General features: G+C 42.4%; 1 protein-coding gene across 1 annotated transcript in view; it reads left to right on the forward strand.

Annotated features, from left to right (window-relative positions):
* SLC22A18 (solute carrier family 22 member 18) overlaps positions 1 to 12257 on the forward strand; it is a 98883-nt gene that overhangs the window by 57185 nt on the left and 29441 nt on the right. Inside the window, exons 7-8 of the mRNA XM_065403842.1 lie at positions 1012 to 1119; positions 8524 to 8624. Coding sequence (XP_065259914.1) covers positions 1012 to 1119; positions 8524 to 8624 — 209 coding nt within the window. The remainder of the gene's footprint in view (positions 1 to 1011; positions 1120 to 8523; positions 8625 to 12257) is intronic.

The following is a 12257-nucleotide window of genomic DNA, read 5'->3' on the forward strand; positions in this document are numbered from 1 at the left end:
CTCCATTAAACTTAGAGTTTTCTCTACTTAATGCCCAGTCCTATGCATTCACTAGTCCGCTGTGCCAAATCACAGAAACTCTCTTCAGAGGATTTTTTTAAAACCCACTAATGCAAAAACAATAATTTCAACCATATGGATTACATTCCAGTAAACTCTTCAGATAACACGAAGGCCAGAAAACCAAGAATATTTACAGCTCAGCCTGAACACCGATTCTCTATTGTACATAGGTGGCTCTAGCAAGGGGATTATTGTGCATAAAAGGCCCAATGTGCAAGACCTCCACATTCGGAACTCCCCTTGGAATGGGAGTTCTGTGCACGGTGGATCGAGTGGACAGCATCTTGGTCAATAGTGTCAAGGGTGGAGTTTCAGCTGCTGTAAATCAGTGACTTTGATGGCTTAAGGCTGATTTATACGAGCTGAAGATCTGGCCTGGGTTATCTTTTCTTTAAAGGTGTCAGGCCTTGTAATTTATTTCTGTGTGGTATTTTATGGTGCATCGTCTTTCAGACTTTGGTTCTATGTGCAATCTTCACACACATTTTCCAAGTTGTATCAGTTGTGATACAACTTGGAAAATCTATGTGAAGCTAAAATAAAAAAAGCTTTGGGATGGGTGAGAAGGTGGAAATGTCATGAGACTGTCCCACCGTGTGGCCAATTATAAGGGCTGGAGGGAATGCTAAAAGGGAAAGGGCTATAGGTTTTTGAATCATATGCAGCATTGTCCTCTCCCATCAGCTCTGCCTGTCTCTGACCCACACTGCAGATGTCTATTGGATATTCTGCTTTTGCTCTGCACACCAACATCCCCCTGATGCTAGTGGGGTTCCTTGCACATAGAACCAAACCCAAACAGGCAATGGAGAACCATGATGCAGAGAAGAAGGAAGAAATTTTCCCTGTGGAGAGTTGGTTGTGAGTGTAATAAGATAATGTATCGTTTCTTGTTTCCTGCTTCTAGTCCTTGTAAATAGACTATTATTTTGTCCGTCATTTTCATAGGCACATCACAGTCCAGTGTGTTTAGTCTCAAAGAAATCCTACGCCTGCTGAAGCTTCCGGGAGTAAAGGAAGTGTTCTTAATCAAGGTCCTTTCCGGACTCCCTACAGGTAATTCTCTGTGGTCATCGTAGTATTTAAAATAACAAGTATAAATCCAGTAGAGTTGCTTTTCATGTGTATCTGAAAGCCCTTTATATTTGCTCATTGGTGAAGGAGAACGGAAGCAGGACTATTTTTTTTTCTGCTGGAGCTATTCCATATTCAGTGCTGCATATTCCAGCACAGGCCACTCACAGTTATATAGGGTCCAAATCTGAAGTTGAATTTATAACAAATTTCCTGCCATGGGTTTTCGTGTGACTTTGGGCAAATCACGTATTCTCTCTACCTCAGTTCCCCATCTGTAAAATGGGAATAAGGAAACTTTATCTCTCCCATCCTTTGTTTGTCTTGTCTATTTAGTCTGTAAAGTTCTTCAGCTCAGAGACTGGACTAGACTGTTTGTGCAGCACCTAGTAAAATGGGACTCAGTTGGGGCCTCTAGACATTGCTGCAATACAAATAAAATAAGAAAATAATGATACATTTTCAACAATGAGAAGAGAGATTGCTGGACCAGCCGCATTCATTCATGACTGGCTGCATTCATTTATACATACATATAGGGAAGCTGACAGCTTTTAGGACTTCCCCTACTATGCGACTGTTTTCAGAGTGGTAGCTGTGTTAGTCTGTTTCAGCAAAAACAACGAGGAATCCTTGTGGCACCTTAGAGACTAGAAAATTTATTTGGGCATAAGCTTTCATGGGCTAAAACCCACTTCATCAGATGCCCGGAGTGGAAAATACAGTAGGCAGGTGTGTATATATATACAGTACATGAAAAGATGGGAGTTGCCTTACCAACTGGGGGGGGGGGGGTCAGTGCTAACGAGACAATTCAATTAAAGTGGAAGTGGGCTATTCTCAACAGTAGAATACCAAGGGAGGAAAAATCACTTTTGTAGTGGTAATGAGGCCAATGTAATCAGGATGGCCCATTTCAAACAGTTGACAAGAAGGTGTGAGTAACAGTAGGGGAAAATTAGTATGGGGAAATTAGTTTTTGTAGTGACCCACCCACTCCCAGTCTTTATTCAGGCCTAATTTGATGGTGTCCAGTTTGCAAATTAATTCCAGTTCTGCAGTTTCTCATTGGAGTCTGTTTTTGAAGGGTTTTTGTTGAAGAATTGCCACTTTTAAGTCTGTTATTGAGTGTCCAGGGAGATTGAAGTGTTCTCCGACTGGTTTTTGAATGTGTTAATTCTTGATGTCTGATTTGTGTCCATTTATTCTTTTGCGTAGAGACTGTCCGGTTTGGCCAATGTACATGGCAGAGGGGCATTGCTGGCACATGATGGCACATATCACATTGGTAGATATGTAGGTGAATGAGCCCCTGATGGTGTGGCTGATGTGGTTAGGTACTATGATGGTGTCCCTTGAATAGATATGTGGACAGAGTTGGCAATGGGGTTTGTTGCAGGGATAAGTTCCTGGGTTAGTGTTTTTGTTGTGTGGTGTGTAGTTGCTGGTGAGTATTTGCTTCAGGTTGGGGGGCTGTCTGTAAGTGAGGACTGGCCTGTCTCCCAAGGTCTGTGAGAGTGAGGGATCATCCTTCAGGATAGGTTGTAGATCCTTGATGATGCGTGTTGTAGGAGCACCAGTGATCTATATGCTATGTATAACCTGTATGCTCAAAAGGTCCGTTACACTTCCACCGCCCCTTTTGTCTCCTCTCCCTCTCTGAATACCTGTGAAGTGGCTTTCCCTCTCCCCCTCCTTCCTGGAATGCTTGTGGGATGAATGGACTGGTTGAACAGCTGGAAGATCAGAAGAACTTCCAGGTAGACATGGTGTCTGGGACTCTAATTAGGTAGTGATCACACACCCAATGCATGGACGCTGCATGGACACTGCCGGAGGTGGAGTGTGACCAACCTGGCGCAGCCAAGGCATCTCTAGTCGCAGGCTATGAGGAGCAGATCCTTAAAATGGGAAGGGGCCATGTGCTCAGGAGTGCACTCACAAGCTTGTACCTCCCGTGAGGACCGCCTGGCCAGTGGTTCTCCACGTTGCATTCCATCATGCCTCGGGAAGACGTACCTTCATCACACCGTCCATCACTGTGCTGTGGGACACTTACCTTCAAGGATCCTAACATCTCCAGTGCTGTGCCTGTCCTGGGAGCATGAGTATGCGAGTGTGAGTGTGACCCCCACCCTTCTTTTGAGCTTAGCTATCAGAATAATAAACGTGCTGCTTTCTGCCAAACTCTGGTGGGTCATTAGTCCTCCCTAAGTTTACTAGCTGGCCCAATTTCGGGTAACAATGCACTGGAGAGATTTTAGTTGGGGGCTGAAGGTGATGGCTAGTGGCGTTCTGTTACTTTCTTTGTTGGGCCTGTCCTGTAGTAGGTGACTTCCGGGTACCCTTCTGGCTCTGTCAATCTGTTTCTTCACTTCAGCAGGTGAGTATTGTAGTTTTAAGAACGCTTGATAGAGATCCTGTAGGTGTTTGTTTCTGTCTGAGTGATTGGAGCAAATGCAGTTGTATCTTAGAGCTTGGCTGTAGACAATGGATCGTGTGGTGTGGTCTGGATGAAAGCTGGAGGCATGTAGATAAGTATAGCGGTCAGTAGATTTCCGGTATAGGGTGGTGTTTATGTGATCATCGCTTATTTGCACTGTAGTGTCCAGGAAGTGGATCTCTTGTGTGGACTGTTCCAGGCTGAGGTTAATGGTAGGGTGGAAATTGTTGAATTCCTGGTGGAATTCCTCAAGGGCTTCTTTCCCATGGGTCCAGATGATGAAGATGTCATCAATGTAGTGTAAGTAGAGTAGGGGCGTTAGGGGACGAGAGCTGAGGGAGCATTGTTCTAAGTCAGCCATAAAAACATTGGCATACTGTGGGGCCATGCAGGTACCCATAGCAGTCCCGCTGACTTGAAGGTACAAATTGTCCCCAAATCTGAAATAGTTGTAGGTGAGGACAAAGTCACAAAGTTCAGCCACCAGGTTTGCCGTGACATTATCAGGGATACTGTTCCTGACGGCTTGTAGTCCATCTTTGTGTGGAATGTTGGTGTAGAGGGCTTCTACATCCATAGTGCCTGGGATGGTGTTTCCTGGAAGATCACCAATGGATTGTAGTTTCCTCAGGAAGTCAGTGGTGTCTCGAAGATAGCTGGGAGTGCTGATAGCGTAGGGCCTGAGGAGAGAGTCCACATAGCCAGACAATCCTGCTGTCAGGGTGTCAATGCCTGAGATGATGGGGCCTCCAGGATTCCCAGGTTTATGGATCTTGGGTAGCAGATAGAATACGCCTGGTTGGGACTCTAGGGGTGTGTATGTGTAGATTTGTTCTTGTGCTTCTTCAGGGAGTTTCTTGAGCTGATGGTGTAGTTTCTTTTGGTAACCCTCAGTGGGATCAGAGGGTAATGGCCTATAGAGTGTGGTGTCAGAGAGTTGCCTAGCAGCCTCTTGTTCATATTCTGACCTATTCATGATGACAACAGCACCTCCTTTGTCTGCCTTTTTGATTATGATGTCAGAGTTGTTTCTGAGGCTGTGGATGGCGTCCTGTTCTGTACGGCTGTGCTGCTTATTAATGAATATTCCTCCTCCTCACTGAATGGTACAACCCTTTCTCCTCCCATATGTTGTGTCAGGAAGCAGCTGGCCCGCCTGTGCATGTACAAATAATCTGCTCATCCTACTACTTGTGACATAAGGAGAGGGGCAGAATCTAATGCAGTGGTCACAATCTTTTGTAGGGGACAGGGCCCTGAACTCAGGAAGGGATAAACTCAATAATTTGGTGTGTGTTTTTCACTTGGAGACTCTTGAGGGTTCTTTTTGCTAATTGTGCAAATGATCAGTACCATCCCTCTGGACCATGCAATTTCAAGGCTTCACTTTTGTGTGCCTAAAGATATTGGGAAAGTGCCAATTTATGGACACAGGAACTGTGTTAGGTGGATGTGTGCACAACTTTTGCAAACTCTCAAAAAAGGAGGAGGCCCTTTTAAAAATGATTCTTGATGTCTAAGTAACATTAAACTTAACTTGCATATCAAAGCAGATTTACTAGGAGTGGCTGAAAGAGAGAGATGGCATTTCAGCCTGTCTGGGCTTGACAAAATGTTTTTACTATTCCCTGGAAAATGTCCTGACATATAATAAACAAGACTCACTGTCTTCTATAGGAATCTGTGAAGGATTTCTAAGTAAGGAAGTTCTGCGTTTCTCTTTTTGCATGCACTTGGCATTGACTGGAGATGCTGAGTTCTGTGTAATCTAACACCCCTGTCCAAAGAAAACCCACTGGAGAAAAGAACAGTATGCAAGTAAGGCCAAAGGAAAAATGCAATTCCCTTAACTCTTCCAAAAACGTTACTTGCGTTTAACTACACTCGCCTAATGGAAAATTCATAGAATTAGTCTGTTTTACAAAACAGGCAGGATTGTAAAGTGATATTTTTAAGGGGATTCCTAATTTCAAGGTGTTGCTTATGGTATTATTTTTAACTTTTAAAATGTCACTGTGTAACCCTGAGGCTATAGTTCTGTGCCATCTACAACATAATGCCTCATATGTACCACATGTAGCAACTTTCTTCCAAAAGAATCCCAAGATGCACTTTATATCTCGGTATTAGTCACCCACTGCCGAAATGCATCATCCTAAGGGGTGGAACATGGCAGCCATTCTGCACAAGCAGCAATGTACCATATTTACAGGGGAAAACAAAGAATAACAATGCCATTCAAAAACTAAAGGGGAACTGTCAGGTAGGCAAAATATAATTAATTAAGATGGGATTTGGACAGGACACAGTGGCTAATATTCTAACACTTGAAAAAAAATGTCATGGGAACTTTTAACAATCCTGAGTGCCTAGGGTCTCATCTTACGTTTCATCAGAAAGACTGTCCCTCCAGAAGCACAGTGCCACACTGGGAAAGTAGCTGGTTGACACAGAAGAACTCCACCTATTAAATCTCTAGCAACATCTAACTTCACTTTTCAGGTCTCACATCAAGTTACTGACCTGATGATTACAGCCTGAGGTGATTTGGCTGTTGTCCACTTATTTGCACCTCACTGCTTGAGGCTAAACTCTCATCTACCTTCATCTCACTACTGCAACCATATAATTATATTAGTTAATTCGTCTAAATTACAGACCTGCTTCTATTTACATTGTAAACAAGTTTGTAATGTATATAGAGGCAAGTCGGCAGTGGTTACTCACTAAAATTAACTTATGTGGGATAATAAGTACCTTCCTAAGTGAGGTACATTTAAGGCAGGGTGGTGATGGACAGATGGGCTGATATAGTTTGGGTCCCTCTAATAGTGGGAATATCTGCCAGTCTAAGAACAAGGTGGGGTATTTTACTACATGACAGTGCTTCATTCTCAACTTATGCGGGGGGGAAATGCCCCATTAAAATGTAGTAAGTAAAAGAGAGAGAAAGCAAAACAGACCAAGGGTAAAATGTTCAAAAGTGTCTTAAGGTCCAGATTTTCAAAGATATTTTGGCGCCTAAGGATGCAGATAGGCCCCAGTAGGATTTTGCAAAGCACCTGGGCACCTAACTCCCTTTGAAATCAAGGGGACTACAGCACTTCTGAAAATCCCACTATTTGCCTATCTGCATATTTAGGCACCTAAATACCTTTGAAAATTTAGCTGTAGGTCATTACGTGAGAGTCTAAATCACCTTTCCAAAATGGACTTATGAACTTAGGCCAAGATTTTAAAAAGTGACTAGTGATTTTTGGTGCTTCAGTTTTTGGGTACCTAACTTGAGACCCCTTACAAGGGCCTGATTTTCAGAGGGTGAATGCTCAGCACTTTCTGAAATTCAGACTCCTTTAAGGTGTGTAAAATTAGGAACCCCAAAATTGAGACACCCCAAACCACATGTCATAGGCCTAAATCTCACGGAAAGTCAATGGGACTTAGTTTCCTAAAGTGCCCAAATCACATTTGAAAATGGGACTTAGGAACCTAAGTCACTTAGCCCCTTTTTAAAATGTTACCCCAAATTTCCCAGTTTTTATTGAGTCTCCCAAGCCATGTATACACTTTCTACTGTACAAGGCTCATCACTTGTTCTTCTTGGACCAGATTTTCAAAAGAGGGCACAGGCAGATTTTCAAGAGCTCAGTAGCCACAGTTTGGTCCAGATTTTCAAAGCAGTTCAGCTCCCATTTAGGCACCTACATAAAGGTCAGTTTTTTAAGTTTTAAAAAATGTCTTCTGGAAGTCTGGCCCTGACTGTGAGTGCTCAGCTCCTCTGAAAATTCTGGTCATAGTGAACACACCTTTCTCCCCACTCATAATGCTAGCCAATAGCTGTCAAATACATTGTCTAGCTTTACATCGCAAGCAGTGTAAGGTGGACAGTGGATGGAACTTCAGCAGCCATCTTAGTTCTGTTGGTCAGCCAAGCAGTGGAACACTGGAAAAGTTATGAATTGATGTGGTCAATAGGCCAGATGTTCATTTGGAGTGAATTGGTGTACTGTAGTTCCACTGATTTACACCCACTGAGGAACTGGTCTAATATGTGTGACAGTACGCTCTGTACAAAATAGCCTTTAGTAAACATCTTGTTTTTTGTGGACTTCCATTGAAAAATATATTTCCCTGTCTAAATGCCTCTAAAGCTACAAGTGAAAATAATCTAGTTGTATGCTTGTAACAGGTGGACAAAGTGAACCTCTGTGAGTGTACAGCATTATAGACCGATAATTATAATCCTTCTCAGCGTCACAGGAAATGTGGGCAAAATCCTTCTGCTGTAGCTGAGTTAGTGAGTCGTTTGCCAGCAAACTGTCATCCTCCTTTGCTGTACTTTTATTTTGTGGCAAATATCTACTTATTATGTACTGGTGTGTGTGTGTGTGTGTGTGTGTGTGTAAAATACAGTAATTGAAAAGCAGGCCCACTGTGGGCTGCCTCTCTGTGCTGACAACATTAGAGATGCATGAGAGACAAACTCCACGTACCAATGAAGTCATTCACCCTGTGCACAGTGAAACCACTGTATTTAATCTCCTGTCCCTAGACTGTTTCTGAGACCCCAAATCCAATGGTGAAAATCTGAAGTTAGGCAAAAAGAATGAGGAATTATCCCCTGGTTACAATCTTGCCTGAACAAAAAAATTTTTTCTTCTGCTATCCTAAAGGTTAGCATGTCTAGCCTAATAAAACCATGTGAACTGTGTCAGCATGATTGTATCTAACTTCCTCTAAGTTACATTTTTAAAGGTAATAGTTGAAATGGTGAAAGATTTTTTTTTTAAACCCAAAGTATATTTGTCTGCATTCAGCGTTAATGTAGAGCAACTCCACTGTCTTTACATCAGTGATAACTAAGCAGGGTGTGGCCCTTTTCTTGCACTGTAAATATATTCCAATACCCATTAAAGATATTTTCTTTTTAATACACTCTGTAGGTTTGTTCCTGGTTATGTTTTCCATCATCTCTATGAATTTCTTTGGGCTGGAGGCAGCACAGACTGGATATCTGATGTCATATTTTGGTGTCCTTCAAATGGTAAGTGGACATGACAATATAATCAGACCTGCTGTATCTGTCATGTGGCAGCCAAGTGCTCTCAGGAGAACCTCCACTTTTTAGCTAGATTCAATTAGTGCATATGGGCAGGTCTACGCTATCACTTATGTTGATATAATGTATGTTGCTCCGGGGTGTGGAAAAGACACCCCCCTGAGCGACGCCAGTTACAGTGACCTAAGCGCTGTCCACATGAGTGCTATGTTGGCGGGAGATGCTTTCCTGCCAACACAGCATCCACCTCTAGTGGAGGTGGAGTAATGATGCTAATGGGAGAGTGCTCTCCCGTCCACATAGAGCGTCATCAGTGCAGCTGCGCCGATATAGCGCTTCTAGTGTAGACTAGCCCTAAGACACACAGCCCATAGCAGTCAAGACTTTGCCAAGACCTGCAAAAGCTCCAGGCAACTGATCCACCAGGTGAGCTGAAGAAAGTCCCACCTGCTTCCTAGCTAGTATCTAATCATGCACTTAATCACCCTTTCTGCTGCAGTAAACTAGGATTGCTTCAGGCAGAGGATTACCATTAAAACCATTTGGTAATTCTTGGCTGTGGATTGCACTGACTAGATAATTTGTCTGGAACCTAGAAAATAATTATAAATAAGCATTTCTTCCACACTTTTGGATAGTAGTCGAGAATGGAGTGTCTCTGGAAAACGTTCTTCCACTTGACGACTTTTGTCATTGAGTTTTAGGCCATGGATGCAGTCCAGTGTTGAACTGACATGTTGTCCTAGCTTGCACAGCAAAAGTGTAGCTCTTGCTCTAAACTCAATGGGCCACATCCTTAGCTGGTATAAATTGGCAGAGCTCCATTTACTTCAGCAGAGCTCTGCCAGTTTATGCCAGTGGATGATCTGACCTAGTATTTTTATAGAGGCCTTGAATACGGAGAAAGGAATCCTATCCACTCTGTGGAAATGAGCATGACTGACTAATGCATTACAAAAACTGTAACGAGGAAGAAATTGTCAATGGAATACAGCCAGTAGGAGAGGAGAGTGAGGAAGTGGGAAGATTCAGCTATGCTAGTTGGTAAAGGAGACAAAATCAAAAGGTACTGTACTGTACCAAAGGGTACGTCTTCACTACCCACCGGATCGGCGGGTAATAATCGATCTATCGGGGATCGATTTATTATGTCTCGTCTAGACGCGATAAATCGATCCCCGAATGCACTTCCCGTTGACTCCGGAACTCCACCAGAGCGAGAGGCGGTAGCGGAGTCGATGGGGGAGCCACGGCCGTCGATCCCGCGCCATGAGGACCCGAGGTAAATCGATCTAAGATACTTCAACTTCAGCTATGCTATTCACGTAGCTGAAGTTGCGTATCTTAGATCGATCCCCCCCACTAGTGTAGACCAGCCCAAAGTTTTCTCAGAAGAGAGGAAGAGACTTAAGCAACTGCAGAAATGTCAACAGTTGGTTTATAGGTAAAAATGAGAGTTAAGTTCTACCCTAAATTATTGTCTTGGGTTTAAAGCATTGAACTAGGGCTTAGGAAATCCGAGTTCAATTCCTGGCTCTGCCACAGAGTTCGTGTGTGACTTTGGACAAGTCACTAAATTGCTCTGTGCCTCAGTTTCCCTATCTGTAAAATGGTGATAGTGTAAAATAGCAATGATAGTTCTTTTGTCTATTTAGATTGCAAGCCCTTTGGCAGGGGGGACTGTCTATCACTGTGTGTCTATACGGTGCTTATGATAATTGGGCTTCGGTCTTGGTTGGGGTCTTTAGGTGCCACTGTATTTCTAATACTGATAATAATTGGATTTCTATGCTAACCAAAGATCTGTTCCTGCAAATAATTACTGCTGGCTATAGTGCTTAATAATCAGGCGTAGTCCCACCAAAGCCAATAAGACCATGTCTATTAGTAAACTCTATACCTGCTAAGTGTTTGCAGATGTTAATTTTTTAACAGAAATTATGTTTAAGCAGACTTTTTGGTAATTCTTTTTCAATCCATGAAATGGAACTATGCTGCTTCATTGAATGTATCCTTGAATGCATCATTCTGCACATCACAAATACCATGGGTTTTGTGGGGTGCAGTGAGACTTCAGTTTTTTGTGATGTCCCATTGTGGGATATTGGCATTGAGCCAAAAGCACCAAGAAAATTCTCTAGGGAAGCAAGCAAATAATGTTAAAACTGGTTCCTGTGCTTTCCCAACCCCACCTCTCCACCAGCCTGATTAGTAAGAGAATCCTATTCATAAATCTAGGAACAACTCAAGTTTGATTTTTTTTACTTTGTAGCTAACTTTTACAAGTTTTAGGTAAGCAGGACCAAATCTTCAGCTGATGTAAATCGGTGTAGCTCTACCACCTGAGAATCTGGCTTAAAATATGCTGATACTTAGCAAGAATTGTGTTTTCTGTTCAGATCAGGTCTTTAAATAAAACAGTCCAAAGGTATCTGATGTAGACAGTGTCCATAATGGAGTTTATTGCAGGTGTGCTAAATCTGTCCAGCAGAGCCCATTTATTTGTGTACCTACACCTTTCTTTAGATTGGCATTTCAGATATATTTGTTTCTGTGGTATAATGTTGGTTGATACTGATATGCGTGTGATTAAGGTGCAAGTGAATTCCACCTCTCTAAATGGATGAATGCTGATGAATAACTGCTGAATGGACTCCCTACTTCATTGAGTAAATTAAAGCCTTATTCATAACAAATGTAATGTACTTTTCAATGAACCACATCAGTTTGATCCTCAGCTACAGATTAGATTTCTCGTTTCCTTATTTTGCTCTCTATAAAATGTCTGTCTAACTTGCTTTGAGGAGCTCTGCAGATTAAAGATGATGATGCAGGAGACTCCCTTTTATCCATATGTAGGATCTATGGTCCTGTGCTTTGTTCATTTTCAAGGAATAGAGTAGAAAGGTAGATGCTGACATCACAGAAATGAATGAGGGGGGGAAATCAAGCAGTGTTTACTTTAAATCTCTCTGTGTATATTCAAAACAAAATGGTTTAGTTATAAGGAAAGCCAAACACACACACCCATTGTGTTTCAGAAACAATAAAGCAGCTGGTCTACTGGGAAGAGAACAGCATTTGTTGTTTGCCTGTGTTCTTTGCACACATTCCACACACGCAGGGGCTAGAGAAGGGTGCAGATTTGCAGGAGGGAAGCAAGTGACGGTATGGCCCTTATCCACCCACCCAGTCCCAAAAATGCAATCAGATGCAGCATTACCAGGTCTTGCAATTTTATCATGAGTCTCATGATATCTGAGGCCTTTCTTAAAGCCCCAGCTCCTGGAGTCATGTGATTGAAGGAGAATCTCAGGATTATGGTTTTTTTTTTTTTTTTTTAAGTAGTTTCTAGCTTTCCTGGCTGCAGTGAAAAGCTTCAAAACATGATCCCTCATGGCTCAAAATCTGGAAGGCAAATAAAAAGAATTTTATATATATCCTATATCTATATCTATATATATAATGTTAAACTCAAGGTTTTTAAGCAAATCTCTTTACTTTGGAGAGCTGACCCCTGGTTTTTTAATCCTTGTGGTTGGCAATACTGATATTTTTCTCCCACACAAAAAATAATGGCTCTGCCCCCCCTCAACCCTCCCACAGGGAGTGATGGTT

This window comes from Emys orbicularis, chromosome 4 (assembly GCF_028017835.1).
Source record: "Emys orbicularis isolate rEmyOrb1 chromosome 4, rEmyOrb1.hap1, whole genome shotgun sequence".
Taxonomy (NCBI): Eukaryota; Metazoa; Chordata; order Testudines; family Emydidae; genus Emys; species Emys orbicularis.